The sequence below is a fragment of the Tubulanus polymorphus genome, chromosome 1 (genome assembly GCF_964204645.1).
Source record: "Tubulanus polymorphus chromosome 1, tnTubPoly1.2, whole genome shotgun sequence".
In the NCBI taxonomy this organism is placed as follows: Eukaryota; Metazoa; Nemertea; class Palaeonemertea; order Tubulaniformes; family Tubulanidae; genus Tubulanus; species Tubulanus polymorphus.
Genome location: NC_134025.1, coordinates 10091664 through 10117348, shown reverse-complemented (window position 1 = coordinate 10117348; position 25685 = coordinate 10091664). Strand labels below are relative to the sequence as shown.

The window sequence follows — 25685 nt, the reverse complement described above, 5'->3', positions numbered from 1 at the left end:
CGGGTTGGCTTGTGATTGGCTGATTTAAATGTACTGCTTTTCGATTGGTTGAAATTAGTTCAACGACAACATGTGCCTGTTCCATTCATGAAATTCCACCTACCGCCGCGTAAGAGAACTAAATAGTGTAAGTCATGCGAGTTTTTAGTTCACGTTTCACCGCTATTGTTATATCTAGGGGCTACAGTAGGACGGTCGAGTTCGCTTTTACTGTAGCGTGCGAATTGTTTCGATCCAAATTGAATTTGGAATTTGGATCGAAACAACATAATGGAATTTTAATCCATGTAACTTAACGACAACGGGGACTTGGCAACAGATCCTTACGCAGTGTTCTCCAGTCGGTCCTGGCATGATAGGCTGGAATTTTGGCTGCATTCATTAATAAGCCGGCATATGAATGGGCCACTGCTGAAGTAGCAAGGCTTTCGATCCCCCAAAATACTGTACCGGCAAAGATTAAGCTAATTTCCTAAATTTTAATGTAATTTCTATTTTCCTTATGATTTTTAATGTACCGGTTGTAATAGATTTCATAAAGTTTTTGTTTCTCTAAATCGAAACTATATTTTGTTCGAATAAATGGCCGTCTATAAATGAAGAAGTCCCACAATAGAATTTTTTGATAAAATCGAAACTGCAACGTTTTGGCAGGCGGACTAACTTCAGCGAAAGTCGGGTTTATATCGGATGAATACTGATGGTCCCCACCCAATATTGATTTTCCCTTCTCATTTTCAAAGAAATCTATATTCCAAAGTCGGATTTCAAAAGTTGGAAACTCGGCTATCTCATGAGAGCACTTTTCTTGGTCCCAAGGTGGGCTTTTGGGTCTGTAGATACAACGAAATATTAAGACAATCCCTTGTAGTGTCTTCAAAACATCTGAAAATAACTGGTTCCAGACGAGGATTTAAGTCCCAAAATACAAAATTTTTCATGAAAGCATGTCACTGTTTATTTCTCTGACGACACATAATGATAAACACTGAATACAAGGTGCTTCCTCTTTTCTCTGGTATTTAACCATAAACTATGCAATTTACAACTTGCAACAATTGGTATAAAATAATTAAAAGCAAGAATTACTTACACAGCATGCAAAGAAATAATCTGAATGAGCACACCAAGAAGGCAATATATTATTATCATTATTACACAATACAGTTTATAGGCATTTTTGAAAATTGGACCGCAGTTATTACAGTTGTGAGTTGAATTTGACGGCGGGAGAGTTGAAAATAACTCTAAATTAAATTACATATTGCCGGGTATGGATGTAACTTCAATTTAGAAATCTAACTCTTATCACTGTCAAATTGAGTCCCATGTCATACACACCGTACGCACAGGAATCGATTAACCCGCACCAAATATCTGATGCCTCGCATTTGATAAAACAACCTTGATGAATTATATGAGTTTACGGTTGTCTTTTTGTGTCTGAACACTAAAATAATCAACAGTAAATAATCAGTAAAAATATGAGGCTTAATCAACTGCAGAAACGATTTCCATGCACCAAAACTAATTTCACCTTCTTGAAAATAATTTCCCTACAGCAGCATCCGAGCGAATACTTACCAGTTCGTCACAGGACTAATCGCTGGATATTGATGCAGCCGGGTATTTCAAATGAAATCGGTAGCGGCTAAGCGTCGATTTAGCTAATCGGTGAAACTAACGCGAAGGTTTCCCAGACACCAATCGCTTCACAGATTCATTCACGTCAAAAAAGGCTTCTTTTCATCATGACAAGCAGGCATAGCAGACAAAACATATAGGCGCGAGTTAGTACCCCATTCATGTCCAAACGAGACAAGGGATGTATGTGTTTAGTTATTACAGCTCAGGAAACCTTTCCTTTTAGTGTGGCGTTACCCTACGATGATTATTTACACGGAAATAGGGTAAATGGAGCAAACATCGATTACAAAATACCTCGAAAAAAAAAACGATACCATAATCGGAACTGTACAAATATGTACACCATATAGAAAAATTCTTGACAATTTACCTTTTTACACTATTACTATTACTATTTAATACGATTGTATCAATATTATTATCATCATTGTTGATATTATGGGAAAAGTTGACCAAGTAGAGAAAACCCGAATATGTATGTAGACCTTCTTGAACATTTATTGTATGCTTAAATGTAGTAGTATTCTTCGTCATATACAGGTATATCTTCTATTTTCATTCCAGTTATAAAAGGCGGATTTCATATTCGGTATATCCGTTCCCCGAACACAACAACAATTTCGCGCAAAACTATCCAGGACGAATCCAGGGGTATAACCATATGGCCTAGAATTCTAAGCGCCCTTCGAAATAAGTGGTTCATTCTTATTGCTGGTGATAGCCTCTCGGAGCCATCTAAATGTTCTAAAATGGTCTTGTAATTCTAAAATATTTTGATCCCCTTTATTTGGCATCAGATAAGATACTGGAAGCGCTCTCCGCCGTTTAGCCCTTACCCAGGATTCATCCCTGAATATTTTGCATGATCATCAAAAATCATAAGTATGAGCTGGTTTCATTGACTGGACAATATTTTTGAAATTCAAAGAACAGAAACAGTTATTTCCATTTATGTAAAAAAAAGAATTAGTTCACAACTTTGACGAAAACTCAAGTCTTCAGTCAAAATCAGCGCATTTCGAATAGTTATTCATCTCTTGAGAAAAAATCTGAAGCCACAATTTGAAACTTGCGAAACTTGGCCCACGTCGTTAACAACAAGATCCATAGCTGCTGTGAACTAGATTTAAAATCAGCTGTGGATGAACTCAAGGAAAATAGTTTGATCCAAATCTATGGAACGGACTCCAGAACATTATTGATTCAGGGCCTCCTAAGAGACACGTTACATATCATTTTATATTGCACTCACATGAACACACATGTACAATTTATGTCAAATACCTGACCCTTCTTGTCTAGTTCCAACAAAACCTTTCACATGCACAGTAAGTTTGAGGTAAAAGCCGTTTTTTATATTGCCAAGACCCCAATTACTGGCATTATGATTACAAGTAGTTCAATATCCATCACGCTTTGCTGGTCGAATAATCACAATTCAAGTCAATAAGACATTCATGAAACTGAACGAAATTCTTGCAATCTAAAGATACATCTACTGGAATTCGGAATTATGGTAGTAATTCATGATCCAAAGAGAATAAAACCCTCGAATAATTTTGATGTACACTCAAAAAATAATACTTGACTGCCGAGACAAGTCTGAATTGAGTATAATCGGGATAGGGTGCCAAGTCAGTCCCGCCATCTGTACGGTAGTTTCAAATGGCCTTACAGGCCTCAACCTCAGTACAAAGGCAAGACTCACTGTACAAACTTCAGCAGTCAAAGCGTTATCAGTATGTGTATACACTTTCCATACTATACAACTACTAAAATATATGATGATGACGATGAATATAAGTACTAAAAGCACCAAATTATTTACAAAAAAAATATACCGAAATACATTCCAAGTCCTGAAAAACTACTGGTAAAAACGATTTCTTAATGAATTTGATGGAATATGTACGGAATATGTGCAAATCTGATCTGTTTTCAAGAATTCTCTATCAACTTAAGAGGCAACATGTCCTTTTAACATTTTCTGCCGAAATATCGCCGGTACGTTTATTTGCAGGGACTCAACGATCATAGTCTCTCTCATTTGATGTACAATAGCGATTTTCATTTACATACCACGAGTCAACTGGCTGAAATTGTAGTTAAACCCTCGAGTCTTTCAGGTGTTCGAACACCGTCATTGAAGCAGTGAAATAGTGAAAAGGGTATGTTGTTTCCCGTCTGTGGATACAATTCGAATAGCTAAGAGTGGAATTAGTTTCGAAAATTTGTGGGATATCAAAGAAATACAAATATAGTGTATGTGAACATCGAAGGTGAGACATTTCATACAAATCAATAAATATCTACCGTAAGGTCATTTCATTTTTTTCCGGAAAGTCTACGGAAACGTGAAGGCGCTTCAAATTTTTCTTTTACTCTCGTCGTTAAAAACTTGTGTATGTAATAATAATAATACGTAATAAGATCAGCAGCTACAGTTACTCAAAAATTTACAGTATAGCTTCAAAACAATTGAGTCAAAATATGGAGAAAAACGAGTACTTTACAATGAAACTACATGTATCACGAAATATGTAGGTGTACATCTTTTTTCTCCATTGACAAAGGAGTCCATTTCAACTGCATACGGTAAACTGGATGAATCACCATTTTTCTATACAGCAGACTCTATCTACCTCAGTAACATAGGAATCATAAGTAGCCTATCATAGAACTAAATCAAATATCGAATATTTGTAAAATTCATCAACTCTTGAGCGAGTAAGGTCGAGTCTACTGTAATTCATTAAATCCTCTTTGGGGATTTTCAATCATAAAATATGCAACATATTTACCACGTTGTAAATACTTTGCTGGACTTACGTCGCCATTTTACCGCATGGATGAACTATAAAACCTTCATTCGTTTTACACAAAAAGATCCAATTTACGACACAATCCTGGTTAAATATCCACCGGTATTTTGGATATCACTTTTTTGTCACACTGAAAACCATCAGTTTTCCATTTTCTACAAATGTACTGCATTCAAAATGCGATGCATCAGTCCGACCAGGAAGTAGCAACCACAAGCCAAATATCAATCCAATGGACATGGAATATTCGCGAAGCAGATGAAAATGAATGATTGATAATTTCTTAAAATGCCAATATTCCAGATTTTGAATACTCCCGAATCATTCCACATCCGATTTATCAAATAACGCAAGGACTATTAATTGGCATATTAGAAATAATCTAAAGACTGAAAACAGAAATCATTCACAGTAAATAAATACAATTCTTGGTCTACAGAAGATTTTCCTTGTCTTTTTGTATTAAATCATAATATTCGAGTACCAGGGTGTCATCAATCTGAAAAGAGTACCATAAATGCTTGTAATCTATACTGGTACCGGTACATGTTCGTCTAACTTCGTTATACACACTTGTTATTTTTTCTCTCAAAACAATACTCAAAAGCCTAGCCAGCACGTCAGAGGTTTTCAACCATGAAAGGTTTAGTGCAGACACGAGCCATGAATTCATTTTTAATAAAATCATCGACCTAACATTAACGAAAGATCTCAGCTGAAAGCTCATGACTCTTGCGCGTAATGCGAGAATTTTCCTCACGAGAATAGCAGTTCACACCCAAGTTTTTGCCTCACCTTGTGAAGATGAATGGCAGCTATGGTGATACTGTGAAGCTTTAGCACGTGCTAGGCTTTAGATGGCCAATACTGTCAAACCTACCTACCAATTGATTTCTAATTACTTTTTAAACAAGTTACAAGTGTAATACCCGATAGTTGGCTGCACATTTAATGCAACAGCACACACAAACGAATGACAAGATGGTAGTCCTATTTGAACATATTAATAGGGGTGACGTACACCTAGTTTTTTCTTTTTTGAGTTTGATTCTTAATACCAGTCAGAGGCAAGCACACGAAAATATTTACAGAGAAATTTCCAGTTGTCATGATTTAAACACGATAATACATTGAATATTCAATTGAAGATGGTAAAAAAGTTACATCATTATCATCGATTAACATAAGCATTTCTACTAATCAATAGTATGATATTATCTGTATATTTTTCCTCTAACTTCGTATGTTAATTTTACATATTTCTTGCAATGCAATGTGCAATATACAGAAAACTTGATTGAATAGCCATCCTTGTTCTGATGTGTACAATCAATTCATGAGTATAAAATCACAGATTTCCTTTATGCATCCACCAGACAATGAACAAATAGACTAACATTCTGCATTATTAGAGCCGAATTGAAATCAAGCCAAAGAAGATTAAGTTGGTTTTTCATCTCTGAAATTTCCTCCCGTACCGTCAACAAGAATCGACGGATTCACTGCTAAAAGAAAATGATCATTTACCGGTTACGAATGAATTACCATTTCGGAATTTCATCATAAATATATAGCTTTGTGCACCTAATTTCAGACTCGCGTGGCAACATGACCGACATTTCGTCATAATCTGCATTGCTAACGCTATTTGAGCCCTTGAAAACTTGATCATCATCGCCAATCGACATACCAGGCACTCGGAACATTTAGATCAACTTAATACTGAATGGCCCAAGTTAAACTTCGATTAAAGGCGTACGTATAGATTTTCCTACACCGACCGACTTTCGATAGTGAACAACTGAGAACGCGTCGTCTACGTGCCATATAACAGGGTTCTACGCCTTAACAAACAAAATACCATTTAATGGTATTTACAAACACTGCTTCGTCGTTATATATTCGTATACTTGTCATATTGCTCTTCATAACTCAGACTTCAGTCTTTAAACATGCACCGTTAAACACAACAGACGTACCGTACGTATGCATTCTATATATTCTTATATATCTTCTTGTATAATTATCAATATCATATATTAGAATTATTATTATCATTATAATTATGGTAATAAGTTGTAGAAGAGAGAGATCTATGTACAGAACTTGGTCGCGCGACGGCGCGCGTGCGCGTGTACGCGTGCGAGTGTTTGTACGCGCGCAAACTAATCATCGTCGACGTCTGCGTGTAATGGAAATGTAGAAATAACAGCACCAACTTTTAAATCCGTAATTGACTATCCACTACGACAGCTACTTCAACTTCGATACTATAGCTACAAAATACCAACAGAAAAATCATGAAATGCAATTACGTGTATGTGCAGCAGTAACAATGTAACTCCGAAACTTAAGAACGAATATCTACAACATTTTGGCTACACGCTGGGTTTGGACCCACCCTGGGTTCGGACAAAGAGAGGAATCGCCCCTCAGATATTCATCAGAATTTGTACGATTTGTGATTGTTCAGATTTCACCAACGTACAAAGGCCAGTTGCTGAAAATTTGATTAGAGCTGGATAAACATCATACCATAGTTACAATGTAATTCCAATTGTCACCATAACCAACTTTTCAGGACTTGAGAAGTTTGAAATTGAAAACCAACAAACAAATGTACTACAAACACGAGACATTAGCCATTTTATCACCACACTTTCAAAAAGTGACGACATTTAACTACAATGGTAGGTGGTGGTGGCAGGCTTTCAAGATTGGTGCCTACTAATACGTAGCCAAGATGCTGCAATATAATGGATATTTGCCAGCCAGTTTGTGCACAATACCTTCTATAATTTCTTGTTTAGTCTTTTGAAGTTCTTTTCGCATCTCAGCTAAGATTTCCTGCTTAAGCATTTCTAGTTCTTGATTGTTTAGAGATCCGTTGAATAAAGTCTCTTGTCCTGTCAGTGACATGTTCCTGCGACTGAAAAAACAAACATATCGGTATACATTATATGATCTAACTTGCACAATCAATACTTTTTCTTTTTCAAATTGGCCTACAAACGGACCGCTTAAATCCATCTAGACAGGAACTTTTTGAGATCTTCAGAAAAGATTCCAAATAGGAACATTGATATCAACAGTGTCACAGTTGTACAACTGTTATTACGCATTCAATCGATGCATTCATGGATAGTGTCCACACTGACTTAAGCATTACTTCCCATCTCTTTCTACTTCTTGAGTGCATATGATACATTATAAAGCATTTTGTAAGATGGTTATTCACAACTGCATGCAATGTGACCAAGGAGATGTTCAGAGGAACTCGGTCCAAGCAATAATCATTTGGAGTGCCATGGACTATCGAAGAAGGATCTCTACCTCTTCTTTAGTTAACGGTGGTGCCCAATCCCTGAAGTCACATAATGTGCAGATAAGAAATAACTTATTCAAATCTTACACATTTATTTAGTGGCTTGTTAATATATGCATATTTTTTACCACATTGATCGCAGTTTTTCTACTGGAACTCTAGAATTTCTCTAGTTTCAGAGAGATATCCGGCCAATGAAAAGACCACCAATGGCATTTAATTCAAATCAGCGCTTCAAAGTTTGGAATACATCCAGATTCAATTGTCACCTAATCGAATGTTATTTGAACTGCAGATGAATATATGAATGCCGAAGGTCAATATCTATTGTAATGCACGAACAATCAATTTCTTTTTTTTCATTTTTCCGATCCAGGTCACTGGACCAGGAAGGTAACAGTCTTGATTTAAAAAACGCGAACGATTATGCGTCCAATTGAATTCAATCGATTCATATCGGCAATTATCAATTTCCAATGAAGAAAACTGAACAGGAAATTGATAACAATCGAGGATCGAATGACAAATGCCGGTCAAACTCTTTTAAATAGGCATTTTTCAATTGGGTCCATTCCGATTCATCATATAAGAACTGGTTTTCAGATAAACAAGCGTTCACCGTCACTTACCCGGAAAACGCAGTTTTCGCTTTGGTTACTGCTTGTATGGAAAAGCTATACAAAATAGTAGGATTAAACGAAATGGCCGAACACAACTGTACATAGCGGATTGCGAAGGGGTTACGATTAAAATTCGAACATAAAACAAAAAATTTACACAATAAACCAAAAACGTAAATCAAAAATTCATAATTCATATTGTTTCTTTAAAACTGTTAACCTAAAGAGTCCAGTACAAAACGACTCAATACATGAATGATCTTTACAACGAACTAAATTCAACCCCAGTCATTCAGGGAGTTGCGATACAATCTACAGATCGCGATTGAAAACTGTTGAAATAAGTGGAAATTATGCGAGGAAAAACGCGTACCTTCTTGTTACTTTCGGCGATTCTGATCCGTTTGGGCGGTTAGCGCTTCCGTTGCCATTTCTTTCCCATGGTTTTTTCTCGGCACTGTTGGGCGTTGTAGAGCTGTTCACGGTAGCAACTGACGACGACTGCGCTCCTTGCACGGTGTCGGAATCCTGAAAATGATAAAAAATTGCCCATCGATAACGGAGGCCGCATTTTTCGTGGCTAACATCCATTTATTGACCAAAGGGTTAAGTTTTATAGACTGGTGTTAATTTCAACCAGGGGACACGCTCTATTCACTTTCAATTGAGTTAAACCCTGAGTGAAAGAAAATACCAGTCCATAAAACCAGCCCCGGGAGGTAACAATACTCCTAAATATGGTAACAATGGGAATAATTTTGAAATATTCCAACAGCCGGATATAAGTTATCGCAACAACAGCCGTGGGGATAACTTAACTATCCCATTGGGAATCATTTGCGGGGATAGTTCTTAGTTCTTGGTTAACTTTGACCCTAGAGTTGAAATAAGAAAAATTTCCCATGTTTCAACCCTTGAGTCAACCAAGAACAAACTAAACATAGCACTAACTGTAGCATTTATATCTTCAAATCCTCATTTTCAGACACACCGTACCTGGCCTTCGGCCTTTTTTCGACGAGCCGCAAGTCGGGCGGCCATTTCACTCATCATGTCGCCAGCAGTAGGCAGCCCGCCGCCCATACGAGAACCACGATCCATCGTACCGCCATCAACTACTTTACCAATACCTGAATCACGATCTGAAGGCTGTAGGAATATAAAGAATTCATTAATACTCTTTACGAAATGTGTGAAATATACACGTATCTACATAATCATGATAATTTATTAACCAGTTAACTACACGTATCAAAATCACAAATCCTTGTAGAGCCTCGTTTTTCTTAAGCACAGGTGGTGACAGAGCCACTTCATTTAAGAATTCATTCAAGAGGCGCCGCATGTTCTACAAACTATTCTGTTTTAAGCCCGGCGTAAACAGATTTAGGTGAAGTTTTAGATCTCTTGCATGCTACTTGGGAACACATTTGCATTACCGGGCGTAGTTGTTGAGCTATCAATGCTTGAATGACATGACTCCAAAAATGGCATCGATCCGCAACTGCGCATTGCTTTACCCAGGTGATAAAGAATGGTAATGATTTCTTCTACTCTTTCGTTGTCTCATACTTGTTTGCGCCGGGCCTCAAATGTACGCTTATTGAAAAGATGACAGCCAACACTTACAACTGAACATTTCCGCAGTTTTTGGGCACGTAATGCTTGAGCAAATGGATTATCTTGTTGATTATCTTCGTCATCGTTGTTGTCTTGCTGAGGTGGGGGTCTTTGATTTGGAAGAGGCGGAGCTGGAGGGGCAGGAGGCGCTGGAGGAGGTGGAGGAGCAGCAGCTGTAATATATCAGAAAAATTGCAGAATCAGCGAAAAGTGGCTTCAGCCGACAGTAGTAAGTGAATAACAGAAATCAGTTAAAGAACTATGGCCTGAACCTATAATATGCCTCTCAAAAGTGCCGCACATCCCACGCCCCAAAAATAAAGATCGTATTCGCAAATTCATAAAATGGCCAGTAGGCCCTCTAAAATCGGAAAAAGAATTGGCAAGTAGACATAAATAAGCCTTACCGCTATAGATATAGATGAATTGTTTGAATATCGTAATAGTGAATAGTGTAGGTTTTCTTGAAAACATAAATTCCAATGAGATAAAAATTACGTAAATGTACTTACGTTGTGGCGCTGGAGTAGCAGCAGGCACTTTCATCGCCACTGGTGGTGGTGGAGGGGCAGGCGGAGCTTGTGGAATGGCTGGAGCCGGGGTCGCTACGGGGGCACACTCAGGCGGGGCTGCTGGAATCGTCGGAGTAGTGGCGGGCTGTAAATCGCCTGTCGGACCAAGCTGCTGCGGATCGCGATATCCTGCAACGAATTGATACACGAATATTTGTTTTTGTCCCAAAAACATACTAATCGCACCAGGATGTTTTATCCTGATTTCATCGTTCAAGGATACAGAATTCGGAAATATTTTCATTCACGTCATTAACCAATTAAACTGACAATACAAATGATTATTGATGAAATGTTATGTCAAGTACCTCCGGATCCGGAACTCCCTTGCGAAATTTTCCTCTGGTGAGTCTGGTAATCTTCCCTCTGATGCTGATTTGGAGTTCTATGTACAAATATATAATTTTGGGTCTAAGATAATGGTAATTATAATTCTCTATAGCGTTGAACCCTACCCATTGAAATTAGAAGCCACGTTACTATTAACTCTCTCTCCTACCATGACAATTGACCTACATACCTTCTGTCATCTTCAGGCTCCCCTTGAGGACCGTTTTGGAAATTCGGGGAATAATTTGATTGGTTAGTATTTTGGTTCTGCGGCTGTACATGTGGAGTGTGATATATTGACTGTTGTTGTTGTTGCTGTTGTTGTTGCTGATTCTGTTGTTGTTGCGGTTGCTGATTCTGTTGTTGGTTTCGGTGAATTTCTGAAACAAATATTCAAAATGATCATTTTACTGATTATCTTTGAAAATAACTTTTTCCAATTCTATCATAGATTTATTCTCAACTACGGTACATGATGAGGTATCGCCTTATATGTATTGTCCGGGAATTGTGACTGGGAATTGGGAATTGTCGCCTGAATATGAAAGCAATCGGCGACACAAATGGTACATCGCCAGTTTTCACCGGATGCCTAACATAGACTAACATCAGCTCGAATAAATGGAAATGCCATAGCCATATCAGTTAACCAACTATTTCACTCTCAGTTCCTTCGGAAGCATATATAGCGTATTCTAGGTTCCCGGCGAATGTCAGAAGCCAAGGTGTCAGTTATGCAACAAGGATAGATTGAAGGATAACTCGATATCAGATTATACGGTTTTAAATTGCGTATGAAAAACATGTACATTGAAAATACATGCACGCCTACGTGCGTATACCTTGCTTCTATTCAGCAATACTCGGAGAAAATAACACACGTAACATCCTCGCAAATGTTGTTGTTATTTTATGATAAAAAACTTGTATCTTTCTACATCATATCGATACGCACACCAGTGGATGAAGATATGATCTGGGGCTGGTTTTTTACGTGGAGTGAAATTATGATCGGTTACGAATTTTCAGTTCGAATTCAACGATTGAAATATCGATCCTCGGTTCCAATGTCATGAAAACGATCAACTCATACAGAATTAATTTAATTTCTCACTATTTCACTATATATACATGTATATATCAATTCAAGAGTTTATCATTTCTATGAGACTGTATTTTTTAGTAGTATTACGAATTTTGAAACTGGTCAAATAAACTGAAAAATCTCCGTGAATTCGTCTGGCAATGGGCTTAAAACCCTAAGCACAGTCTTGATTTGCAGGATCAGTTAGGGCCTATACGCACAAATAATCATGTGCTCAGTGTGGTTGAGAAAAAAAAATTAATAAATTGGTAAATTGGTCAGGGTCCCTACAGATCAGTGATTCCTAGAGTTTTCAAGGAGTTTTAAAGGTGAAAATTTCATATTTCAAGGAAGCGCCTCTTCACTTTTATATCCCAATTACGTTAGACTCCTCCTTAATCAGTACGGTTTATCTTGGTAAACCATTAATTCATTGGTTTTATAGGCAATTCTTATCCTTGACGCACTAAACCGCCATTTTTAATTGGGTAACCACAAAATTGGGAACAAAAAAATCCAGGTTCCAACTGTACTGATTTGGGCGTAGTCTAATGTACAACATCTAAAGAATCTTATTACTTATTTCTCATGATCGAAGTAGCTTTAAAGGAGTTTTCGACATATTGCTCAAATCAAAGGAGTTCCAAGCACCATCAAGAACATTTAAAGGAGTATTTAAGGAATCGATGAGTCGGTCCGACGGACCCTGTTGGTTACAACTATTGTTCTTACTATTCAATCTATCCAGCGCGTTGTGCATCGCACACGCGAAGCTATCGGCGTCCTCTTTACTGGTGAAATTCAGTCCGTAAACCTGTCGGTTGTCTCTCCATTGATGAAACGTAGGCGTCGCTTCGTTGTACTTCAATCCCCTCAGTATAGCACAGTTTATAACGACCTGCGGAAATAATAATAGGAACGTTTCATTTTTCATTCGCGTCGAGCTACGATTTGACGATAAAACGCACTCGAGCCGATATCGACTAACAGCCTTTTTCGATTTTAACCGCCGCAGCGACGAAGCCGGTTATCAATTGAAAACCCTGCACATCGATATTTCAAAGAATGGACATTAAAAAAAATGTCCCACAACAAGAACTGACAGTCGACGCTGAATCTATGGCCAGAAATTAAAACAAGCAGCCTTCCTGTTTTACCATCGGTGCTTTACTGTAGTGGACGATTTCACAACTGCAAATCATTTTAATATTTGCAACACACTGAGTGACGTTCAGGGGAATATCAATTAGTGGCTCTAAGGGTTACTTTCACTTTTTCAACTTAGAAAGTCTGCAACAACAAAGGATTCAAACACGGGCATAGTCTTAAACCACTCAGCAATGGAGTAACTGCAATGCTATTTTTGGCAAGTATTCCGCCGGGTTGGCTAGTGGTTACTCAGTTACCGTGCTTCAATTTCTTCCACATTTTAATCTAATTCGAGTCAAATTTTCTCATAAACGAATCGATCTTCAGTGAAATCTATGGCTTCCCTTGTTTGATAATTTTTCATCGAAAATGAACTGATTTTTCACTACGAATGACCCAATGTTTCATTGCTCCACCTGGTGAGTGCCATTACCCCATTGTACTTCTTAGCGACTTCTCAATTGGGAATCGCCTGATTGCCACTCAGAAGGTTATAATAGCAAGTTAGAGGTTTTATGAAACTGGTCCGCTCTCGCAAGCTATCTCGTAGGGCTGGTGTTAAAATAAGCCAGTTAATGACCACACAACTGTGGACAGGGATTGCCGAGAATATCCGGTTGATATATTCGATTTACAACAATCGACGAACGCTGCACTCACCTCGTGATCTTGCAACTTCCGTCCGACCACTCTGAACGTGTTATTCACCGAATGATGATATATATGCACCTTCGACAGACCTTGCGACTGTCCGCTGGCTACCCATCTTTTGTTGGGATCATCGTACAGCATCACAGATGCACGAGCATTTACGACTGAGTGCTCACTGAAAAAAGAACATGTAAAATGAGCTACTATAACAAAAACAATAATTCTAAGCTGTCCAGCAATACCTAATTTGCCAATATGATATTCATTTTGAGTGAACCTACATTTTCAGGTACTTTTTTGATATTCTGGTGACCAATTTTTAAGTTGGAAATCGTTTTAATTCTTCATAAAAAACAGGAGTATGCTCCCAACTGAATGACTAGAGGCCAGTGATATTTAGTTTTAGTTTTCTTTTGGTTTTTCTGTGATAACCATTTATTTTGTTTGGTGAACCGATAATTCCAGTTAGACAATAATAATTTAATCGATATTCTATCCTAAACTGCGATAATTCTAAAACTTGTATCAAGAGTTTAAGTATTCATTTGACTTAAAAGACTTCAAAGATTCAATAAACAATTTTTCTTCTTTCGATTGTGGGTTTTTCCCTGATAACCATAAATTTTTGTTGGTGAAACAATGATTCGAGTTAGAAAATTGAAATTCAATCAATATTCTAAACAGCAATGGTGCCAAGACTTGTATTCGGAGTTAAGTGTCGAATCTACTTTAAAAAAAGAGGAGACTATGTGTACACAAGATTCGAATTCCTACTCGGTGACAAAGTCTAATTCGTCGAATCATTGAAATTTTTTTATATTTCTCTTGAATAAAAATTGCGCTCTTTTTTCCCCACGTAATAGCTGAATCACCTCAACACGGTTCAAGCATATCTCGCATGTACTGGTGTTTTTAAAACCCATTCAGACGTTAGAATTCATCAGTAGTAAACATACGCGCGCGCGCGCACGCCAGTTGGTCAATGCATACATCTGTATCCATAAATATTATTTTCCCCCATATAATAGGATGAAATCTCTAACAACAGAGATTCAGTCAAACCCGGCTGTCAAGCGCATTCAGGCGCTGTGACAAATGAAAAGTAGGTTTTCTAAATTGACTGATGATGATGATGGTCGAAAATGTATTCGCCATAGCAGCGAGAGCAGGGTCCTGATGTAAGTCGAGCAAATGCTTACGCGAAATATTCCGTAAACCGAACTCGAACAGTAAAATCGATTAATCAAACTCTTTCTACCTTTCGAGAAATCACGGCGCATTATTTAAATATGGGTCAAATATAGCTATCCGAAATGGAAAACTAAACAGACTTTATCTCTTTCGAGCGTTGATAAAAAGCCCGCATATGATATCAAAATCATCCATATTCCGCATTGTTTCTACACCTATGTCCTATCTTTCAAACAGCAGGCTTTTTGCAGCAATTTCAGCATCGCCTATAGATTTCCGGCGTCTGCTGTATGAGCTAGGCGATTTCCCGGGCAATTTTCAATTTGGATGTTTAATCAATTATTAAGATAATGAATTTTTTCCGGCTTAACAAGATTGATACTTCCGGGTTATGGAACATAGTTTATTCGAAGTACATAAGATTTAATACTGCGTTGTTTACAGTTTCGATGATAAGCAATTCAGATCATAAAACATATACATATATCTGTACTTAGAGTATTGGTCATATTTCACTTCCCACATTACAGCTTATACTGAAGACGACGAAAACTGACTATAAATAAATGATAAACTACGGAGAGATGATTGTTTTTAATGGCTTCTGAACTATTTACACTTTATCTCTCTCTATCTCTCTCTATCTCTGCGCCAACGATTTAAAGCAAGTATGAGCAGAGAATAAAAATTGCTCGCGTTGAATGCGAAAACCTGATCCGACGCGCGGTAGATGAGGGATTATCGCCCCTTTCTTCATCGAGTCGAGGAGCAACGTATTTTGCCGAACACTGACTTACATCTCCGGTGACAAACTTTCTTTCGCTAACGCGCGTTTGTACTGAACAGTATATTTGAGCATCGCGCGTGGTCTCAGCCCTCAACAACTCAGTCGCGAGTACTAGTCGAGAATCACTTTTTTTAAAATCACCGCATTTACCGATGACGTCATCCCTGGTACCAGTATGCTTTCTTATCGCTGCATATCGATGGCCATTTAACGACCTAGTTTCGTGCATATATTCCTCAACGTTGACTCGCGCCGGTCAAATCGGTCGTGGAAATTATATATTCACCCGGAAATATGATCCGAAGCGAGGATACCGATATTTCGGGGCTTAACCGGTAGAATCCTAGAAATCGTGGTCTACAACGATTTACCCCAGCGATAGCAGAGACGCTAAAAGAAAACCTAACCCGGCACAACAGAAGTTGACTATATTATAACCTATCGCGTACGGCCGATACGAGCAATAATGACGATTTTAACATCCTGATTCGAATTTATGTTCGTACAACGACATCACAACATCCACAGATAGTCAGTACACATATATACACGTATAAGCGGCAAGAAAAATATCGCCGCGATTTACATAATTATGCGTAATCTATCCCGTTGTTACGAACAGAGCCCGAATGGACTTAAAGTCCCGATGATATTCCGTGCATGAGTCGTCGTCGGCCGGCTTCAGAGGCCGGCATTTTTTGGCATCGCCGATCTGTCGGCGGTTTAGACGATACGGCAAGCAGTACTGGCCTACGCACACGCGCCGCCGCATCGGAGAAGGTGCGATACGTTGAAAACAAACAACTCTCCTCTATATTATCCGCACGCATTAGCGAAGACAAGCACTCTTCTAACTAGACGAGGAGGCAGAAGATGTGTACTAGGGGGGGAATAGACGGATGGTGGAGATAGATTGGCGCAACAGTCATCTCTGAACTTAGCAGCAGATTTCGACTACGCAACTTATCTGGAATGTCGGTAGGTTCTCGACCCGCCGCCGTAATACACGGCGCTCTATAGAAATCCGGAACGCTATCTTTTGTCGAACGTTAGGGTCGAAAAACGAATCTTTTTAAATCCCTCAACCTGAATGCGATAAGCGGGCGAGAGGTTTTTTCCTGTCAGAATCATAAAGAGAGAACAAGGGCGGATCGAGGATTCTTTGAAGGATGTGAACCTTAGAATTGCAATGGGCATTTTTTTTTCATCTATCTATTCTATTTCTATTGTGTCTGAATCGATAGAAGAATATTATCCAAGGGTGGATTTAGGATTATTTGAAGGGGTGGACCTGAAAATTGGAATGGGCATCTGCTAACGAGGGCTGCAAGCGCGAACATTCTGGGGGTGAATCAATCGAAGATCACAATATCCGTGATAAAACGATATGAATAAATTCCCAAAATGAATTAATGATAAAATGTTTATTTTAGACAAAAAACGAAATTATAGTTCCTTTTGTCCCTTGCCTTGACAAATTCAAACCGGCTCTGCGTCACTTAAATACTGATTTCATTTACAAGTATGATAATAAAATTTCTAATTTTTGAGAAAATCTCTTGCCCTATATCAATTGGAACTATCCTGAATCTTTTTAAAATTATCATCACAAAAAATAATTTTCCAGACTTTTTGAAGGCATATTCGAATTTTTGATAGGGGTGGACAAATCCGGTTGGTCCACCCCCTAAATCCACTTGTTGAAAACCAACGGAATCTCGTGGCTTAAACCTCCAACTCCAACAAAATAAACAGCAATAAAAAAATATCAAATGATGTACACCGCGGTAGGTCATAAGGTAGTGTGACCGTTTTAATGTCAGTTTTTCCGAAATAACAAATACCCAGATACCAGGAAGCGCAGCCGATATTGTATATATAACAGTACATGGATTCATGAAATACATTTCGTAAAACTTTTCAAACTGGAACTCTACAACAAACAGTACAGTCAGTGCAGATAATGGAAGCGCGTGGACGGATCACGTTCGTTCAAACGCATGCAACTAGTAAACATCTGGCCAACTGAATAATTAGATAATTCGTAATCCTCCTCAGTAGCGCGACGCCCCGAGAGACCGGCGAATACATTAGGAGAGACGTTCGTGAATACCATGCCGAATTAGACAGCAGCAATTTCCATTATATCGAAGCGAGTAAAATTTGATCGATAGGTAAATTACCAGTTTGGTTTAATTTTCGACGTTGAGCGTTCTTCGCGGCGGAACGGAACATTCCTCGAAAACAATACGGCCGATAGATCCGGTTCGACCGGGGTCTTCCCCCTAGAGTTGAAATAGCGCACCTTTGGGTCGAGCGCGGTGAAATATTTCGATACAAAATTGCAACATTTTAATTCCCCTTCCCCATGTCCGCAGAATGTCCAACCCCTGTAGGAACACGGAACATATAGCCTATGCGACTGAAAGCGACTAACTGTTTTCGGTCATCAGGTGCTCAAAATCCAGTTGCTTCTGGTCCAGTCGCGTCATCATATAGAAGTGGCCCGAGAGCAGGGTCTTTTAAAGTTATAGATTATCATGAAAATAACCGAGCCCACCGAGGTCTGGTGGATTTTCCCCTAGAGTTGAAATAGCGCACCTTTGGGTCGAGCGCAGGGCTGTCTATGAAATATGTCAACACAAAATTGCTCAATTTCAACCCCCCTACCCCATGTCCACATTGCACCTTGTCCATCGGACAAAATGCAATTAAAGAAATCGGATATCCAGTCATGCAAAATAATGTTTTTTTCCATTCATTTATTACACACTCTGGACTACAGTTTGTTATTCCAAACATTATCTTGAAGACATAAATATCCGAACTATTTCCCCTCTAATTCAAAGGTGAAGTAATCATCCATGTAATGCACTAAATGATGATTAGGCCTATTTGTTCTAGCTTGCAGGAATTGAGACATCCAAACAACCTCCTCCGCTTGTCCACAAAAGTCCTAAGTTCACAACCACCCTCCCTTCGACCGTGGATGTCTTTTAAGAACAGTTCATGAGGCACGATTTTTGCAAAAGGGATGAATCTGGATTTAAATACTTTTTGAGGCGCCCCAACTCCATCAACATCAAATATCAACAATAGGGTAGGCCTACCTGAAACGTAACAGCGGCATGCGAAATTCCACCATTATCCACCAGGTGTCGCTAGTGTACCGTAAGACGCCAACGCTGGATTTCTTCTCAAACTCAATTAACAATAATATCTCAAATTCTATAGAAGAAGCATGATGTACGAAAATCATGCCACACATGAACTCTAAGAGACTAATCCGAGTTTATTTAGACCCGTGATTATAGCCTATTTTTTGGAATTTAATATCTTTTTTTGGATCTTAAAATAGGGATTGACCCCGTTATTTATTCGATTGGTACATATTGTTTGATTTTTTGAAAATGGGTGTCCCTTATAAACCCACCACACCTGCCGGACGCGAACCAGGGTTTGTTTACCGGTACATCAGTGGTGCCACCTGATGGGGGATAGTTGGTGTACCAGTGCCCTATTTAAGCTGGTCTGACAATGTTCAGACATTAAGATACAACGATTCTAGAGATGAATGTATACGTACTGCTGAAAGGCGTTTTTTTAATTTAATCCTAATTGCATATAATGGAAATTGTTTCATTTATTCCATTTCGCCTCCACGGGCGCGTTACTTTATCGGGTTTAAAAAAAAAATTTCAAAGATAGAATTTAATCGATTCTAACGACGCGGTGAACATCTGGCCAATTTTCCACAAGCCGCAACAGTTAAACATCCCGACCAGAAGAGAGGGAGATATTTTCCGCCATCGCTGAAGCATTTTTTTTAGGTACGGGCCAAACTTGGCCTGTCCAAATAGACCCAGAACTGTTTACGCAGGTGCCAATTCGGCCCGCGCCTGTTTGCTTTGGCCAAAAATGTTGGAACAGACCCTGGCCAAATTCTAGTGCAGGTGAAATTATTGCCTATGAATTACTACTGGTTCTAGATATGACTAACTTCGCTTTATTTAAGCATTGTTTGGCGTCGAGCGAGTGGTTTCCGTGTGAACACGCTCTCTAATTAGGCACGGGTCGAATTTGGCTCGAGCTTGATCCCGGCCAAATCGTCTCCGTGTGATCGTGGCTATAGAAAGGGAAGGCAGGGTATTATCGAAGAATATACGCTGGGGAGATACAGTAGGTTGAGGCACGTCGCTACGCTCAAGCGTTAGACGATTTAAGAGGTTTTCGATCGATTTAAGATTAAAAGATCGTGTTACGTATCGATTACGACGAGGTAAAAACCAGAGTGAGAGAGAAAATTCGTAGGCGGTATTCATATAGCAAAAAAATGGTAAGCAGGAAGATCATTTATTTACGACGCTATGGTCACGATATAGAAAAACTCTCAGATTTATCAGAAAAAACAAGAAAATTCTCAGATTTATCAGAAAAACTAGAACATCACAAAGATGCAACCAGAAACTACAAGACAGCGATAGGGAAAACTTACTGGTAATGCGAACACCTACTGGGAATGCGAAAACCTACTGGGAATGCGAAAACCTACTGGGAATGCGAACACCTACTGGGAATGCGAAAACCTACTGGGAATGTGAAAACCTACTGGTTATTCGAAAACCTACAGGGAAAGCGAACACCTACTGGGAATGCGAAAACCTACTGGGAATGCGAACACCTACTGGGAATGAGAACACCTACTGGGAATGCGAAAACCTATTGGTTATTCGAAAACCTACTGGGAATGCGAACACCTACTGGTAATGCGAAAACCTACTGGGAATGCGAACACCTACTGGTTATTCGAAAACCTACTGGGAATGCGAAAACCTACTGGTTATTCGAAAACCTACTGGGAATGCGAACACCTACTGGTAATGCGAAAACCTACTGGGAATGAGAACACCTACTGGGAATGCGAAAACCTACTGGGAATGCGAAAACCTATTGGTTATTCGAAAACCTACTGGGAATGCGAACACCTACTGGTAATGCGAAAACCTACTGGGAATGCGAACACCTACTGGTTATTCGAAAACCTACTGGGAATGCGAAAACCTACTGGTTATTCGAAAACCTACTGGGAATGCGAACACCTACTGGTAATGCGAAAACCTACTGGGAATGCGAACACCTACTGGTAATGCGAAAACCTACTGGTAATGCGAACACCTACTGTGGTAATGCGCTTTTTAGGTTGGAACGAAGGATAAACAGGTGAAACAAATACAGACTTAATTCAGCATTGAAACCGGGCACTTGAACACTTGATTTCGGCATCTACCCCTCTGTAAATCAGCCATCCGTTAAAAAATATCTGCTGCCCCTACCAGAGTGGATATCGATATGCTATCAATGCTGATAACTGCTTTGAAATATATTGAGCTAATGTGAAAAATAGAAGATTATACCAAAATTGAGCATATCATGATACATTAATAATGAATGCAGCCCTTTAAAAAAAGATTCTAGCATATGTAGAACATGCTATTCCAGAATCGGCTGAGACCAATCGAAACGTGCCTCAGTAGGTCTAACATAGATATATTATACACATTTCATGATGAACCCATTGTCGTCTATAGCAGGTATACTACCACGACAGGGATAAAGCCTAATAGTAAACACTGATGAACCAGTTGACTCCACTGACAATACTGTAGCGCACGTAATTACAATAACATTTCATCTGTAAGATCTGCTCTGTTATAAATGACTAATTTAACTAGATTGCCATAAACATAGAGAGTCCCACAACATTATTAACAACGGCGGCGTATCGTGGAAATAAAAATATGACTCATATTATAATACAACAACCGAGGCCTTATCGTTTGAAGAAAGAGGCATCTTGTACGCGAGCAATTACGGGCCTAGCTGTGATTAAGTTAGGGGGTTTTTACCGATAGATTTTCATCGTCCATATTTCTGCTAACGCGTGATGCAGACTTCCTGAAATGAACTGCTAAGCGAATCCGGGAATTTCCACACAGTACCGGTATGTGGATATATATTCTAAGAGATAAAACGAGACGAGGGCCACAGCTAGGCCTGCATGTCGAGGTTGATAGAGCCGAAAGGATCGGGGGTCTATAGTTTTAAAGATAGGATGGTTTTAAAAATGTCAATATCACCGATGCAATCCGAGGCTCGCAGGGATTGAGCCAGGCCGATACAATATTTTCAAAGACCGAAATAGGACACTTTGGAATTCAAGACCTGGGGCCAGTTGCATAGTCATTACATGACATGGCTCAGACTTAAGACAAGTCTAAGACCAACTTAGTTCTATAGCCAAACCAACTACTCAAGACCACTTTTGGCCACGACTGTGCAACTGGACGCTGGATCTATATGCCCACCCCCCACGGGATATCACATGACCCGTCTCGGCACTATCCGCCTCATTTCATTAACGAAGAATTATGCATGGCAAAATTATCACTCGACAAACAGACAGTGTTTGGGAACTCGTACGATGACAGATGCTCGCGCTACCTCGGCAAGTGATTAATAATTTAAAAGGTTTCTTTATCCGATATACGACAATATCAACAGACCTTATTCATACCCCCAGACTATGATAATATAATATAAAACAAAAGATAGTCATGGTTCCCGAGACCGAGGGTTGGGGTTTATGAAGGCTGGGTAGGTTCAACTGCTGTGGAGTATAGGCGGATATCAACAGACCTTATTCGAACATGGAATATAGAAATATAATATAAAACAAGAGATAGTCGTAATTCCCAAAACTGAGGGTGGGGGTTTATGAGGGCACGAATCGGTCATTCCTGGATATAAGGAGTTTTAGGCATAAAGGAGATAATTTCAAGCAATTTTCTGCATCGTTTTGATATTCCGATGACTGCGGACTCCTCCTAAACTGTTTATATTTTGGTAAAACCATTAATTCAGTGGATTTGTAAGCAGATTTTTATCCCTCACACCACTAAACTCAGTTTCTAATTCAGTAACCGGCTAATCGGGTAAAAAGTAATCCTGGTCCCAACAGTAAGCTATCTATTTGGGCATAGCTTTCTGTACAACTACAACCATTTCTAATTACCTCTTTCTCATAGGCCTAATTGAAGGGGTTTTAAAGGTGTTCCTGGCATTTTGCTCGAATGAAAGGAGTTTCGAGCAGCTTTAAAAGCATTCGCGGTTTTGGAGGTGTTTTTAAGGAATCAAGGAGTGGTAGGCACCCAATTGATACTGAAATATACTTTTTCTATCGAATGTTTAGGCCGATTGCGACACCGTGCCATCATCAGGTGCAGAATAAGTCGATGACGTAAAATCCGTAGTAAAGCATGAACCAACAGATCCCTATTACCACGGAGAATGCTATCGATCCCAATAAAACGGAGCATAAAACATTTTTTCGTCTGGGTTAAATGATTGATCGTCGAAATAAATGCAATTGGAATAAAAGCTGAATTTGCGGAGGAGTTCGATGTCTGTCTGTGAAACGGAGCAATTCACGAACGAACGTACGAACGTATTCTAGCAGAGAAACGCGCGAAAATTCTTTCAACAACGTCGCGTAATCGCCGGACGGTTGAATGAGTCCCTTTCAAATCGGCGAATTTTCAAACTTCGGGTCTTTTTCTCTTTCGAACAAAAGCATTGAGATCGAGGATTGATCCAATTTATTCCGTTGTCGCTGCTGCAGTAGAATTCAACTCGTCGCTTCAACAGAGGCTATCCATCATGTATGGGGTACAGAAACCGACTAAATCCAGATCGAAGCTAGAATTCCGTTTACAGTCCATACTTGAATCAGGGTCCCTACAGATCAGTCATTTGTGGAAGGAGTTTTCAAACAGAAGAATCCAAATTTCGAGGAACTGTCTGCATCACTTTTGTCCTGTTGAAGCTGAATTTTTTACTTTCCTGCCGAAAACCTTCAGTCCAGAATTGTGATATGATGTTGATATTTCTTTAAGTTGTTCAAGCGTAATTTTGGCTTCACTTCCGAAAATATTCGGTCTGGCAGCTACAGTCACCCTACTATCCGCGGCTGCGCCCGTGCGATGCAAGTATTACAACTGGGCCCGGTTTCACGAAAAAGTTTAAGCCTAAAACGGTTAAGTTTGAATTGTTGTCCTCATTGAAGATATGAAGTAACCAATGGCAATTACACCGAAAATTTGACTTTAACTTTTCGTGAAACTGGGCCCTGAAAGGCAAATCAACCGGTGAATTTACCTGGCGAATGGTCCTCGGTGATTCGGGTAAAGTCGGCTTTACTTTCGTCAAATAACACCGAGTAGAAACCACCGGATTTTGATATTTTCATACGGATCATCATCAGGAGGTCCAGGAATGGTTTATCAACAGCTGTCGGGGTAAACTGATAAACAGTATTATAGCAGTTCGCGTAAGACAGTTGCTCGTTCCGTTCCCCCCGGGAGAAGCTATTTCTATTTCAGTTACGAAAATCAGATACTTCTCTCAAATCTGAATCAATATCGCACGCCCTGGTGTGAGAGAAACGCACCATTACTAGTCGAGATTCATGATCAGCACTATGGGGCGATTGTTTTTGATCAAAGAGTTGAATAACAATAGAATGTTTAGGGGCCTACAGTAAATCGACTGTTGAGCCTAAAACAGTTGCGCTCAATCCAGATTTTGATTGGTCCAGTGGATTTTTTAATAAGGGTAGTGAATATGTAGTGAATATTGCTGAGCATCTCAAAGCCTATCGAATACAGATTGTATGTTATCTGGAGTAATCATTCGTTCAAATAATTACTCCAAGATCTAATCCAAAAGATTCTCAAATAGAGTAGGCCTATTACCATGAAGTTATCAATAATAAAAATAGATGTCTAAAATCTCTTAAGCAGCTTAATTTGAATTTTCAGCCCTGGTCCAGACCTGTCCGTCCAGCCAGCTAAGCAGTCCCGTTCTCTGCAGAGTAACCACTTTTTCCCATACTCCTCCTTCTACCAGCCCAGGATAGACTGATAAACCGTCGTAATTACTCTTATCATTGGTGTTAAGCTTTAATAATTGGATAGGATTATACCAACTTATACCACAGGTTTGATGTGACATATCTGATCATGAAACTGAAACCGGTATCGTCCTACCTACTAATATACTAATAATACTAAGCACTATAGCAGTTCTTATCAATTCCTGGGCTGTTCTATTAATCTTTGTTTTATTAGGTAGGCCTAGGAACTACTGAAATGTAGTCATCATACGTAATTATTCAACACATATTACCTTGGCTTACCTACTCTACATTACATAGCCAGCCAGCAGTAGCGACAAGCAAGTGCACTGCTACTGGTCACTGACAGCTCGACTCACTGGAGTGGTAGCAAAAAGTTATAGGCCTAAGACAAGTACACACGCTATGGATTTTTTTGCAAATAGAATAGATAAACCACAAAATAGTCTCCTTTGAAACATATTCAACACGCAAAAACCTAAGAATTCTACGATCTAACTGATAAAAAGGACCACATCTGCACATATAGGCAAAATAAATACTCTCTGACTCACCTCATTCTGTCAAATCCAGTTTTCTAGACAGCGGCCAATTTTCACGTTTGTCTTTTAGAATATGCTACGGTTTTCGATAGAGGTGGTACACCCAGATATTCTACTTCAATAAATTACTGAAAACCTAACAAATCCAGTTATCCATCAGCGATCCACACAAGGGAAACGATAGACAGTTGATAGAGATGTGGATGGTGTAAATGAGAATGTAAGACTTTCCCTTGTCAGTCCGACGCCATTTTGTTCATTCGGATGCGCACAGAACTTTGGGAACTGCACACATAAATTAGTTAGTCACTGTCTGTTTCACTTTGTTTCATTACAATATGATATTTTTCATCCGGTTGAAATATTTTTTTACG

General features: G+C 39.1%; 1 protein-coding gene across 4 annotated transcripts; it reads right to left on the bottom strand.

Annotated features, from left to right (window-relative positions):
- Positions 1 to 942: 942 nt before the first annotated feature.
- On the bottom strand, positions 943 to 25561 carry LOC141915538 (uncharacterized). Of its 4 annotated transcripts, none has more exons than XM_074807106.1 (12): positions 25324 to 25561; positions 13830 to 13995; positions 12753 to 12918; positions 11127 to 11316; positions 10915 to 10991; positions 10547 to 10735; positions 10044 to 10207; positions 9411 to 9563; positions 8788 to 8942; positions 8424 to 8468; positions 7259 to 7398; positions 943 to 6745 (listed from the first exon to the last, which is right to left on the bottom strand). In XM_074807106.1, exons 1-12 carry the CDS (start codon positions 25326 to 25328, stop codon positions 6723 to 6725), a joined length of 1473 nt encoding a protein of 490 aa, XP_074663207.1. In that variant the 5' UTR covers positions 25329 to 25561; the 3' UTR covers positions 943 to 6722. The 4 variants fall into 4 exon arrangements, with proteins under 4 accessions (XP_074663207.1, XP_074663208.1, XP_074663205.1 ...); XM_074807107.1 differs by lacking the exon at positions 25324 to 25561 and adding an exon at positions 25042 to 25109; XM_074807104.1 differs by lacking the exon at positions 25324 to 25561 and adding an exon at positions 15809 to 16328.
- Between the last annotated feature and the right edge of the window lie 124 nt (positions 25562 to 25685).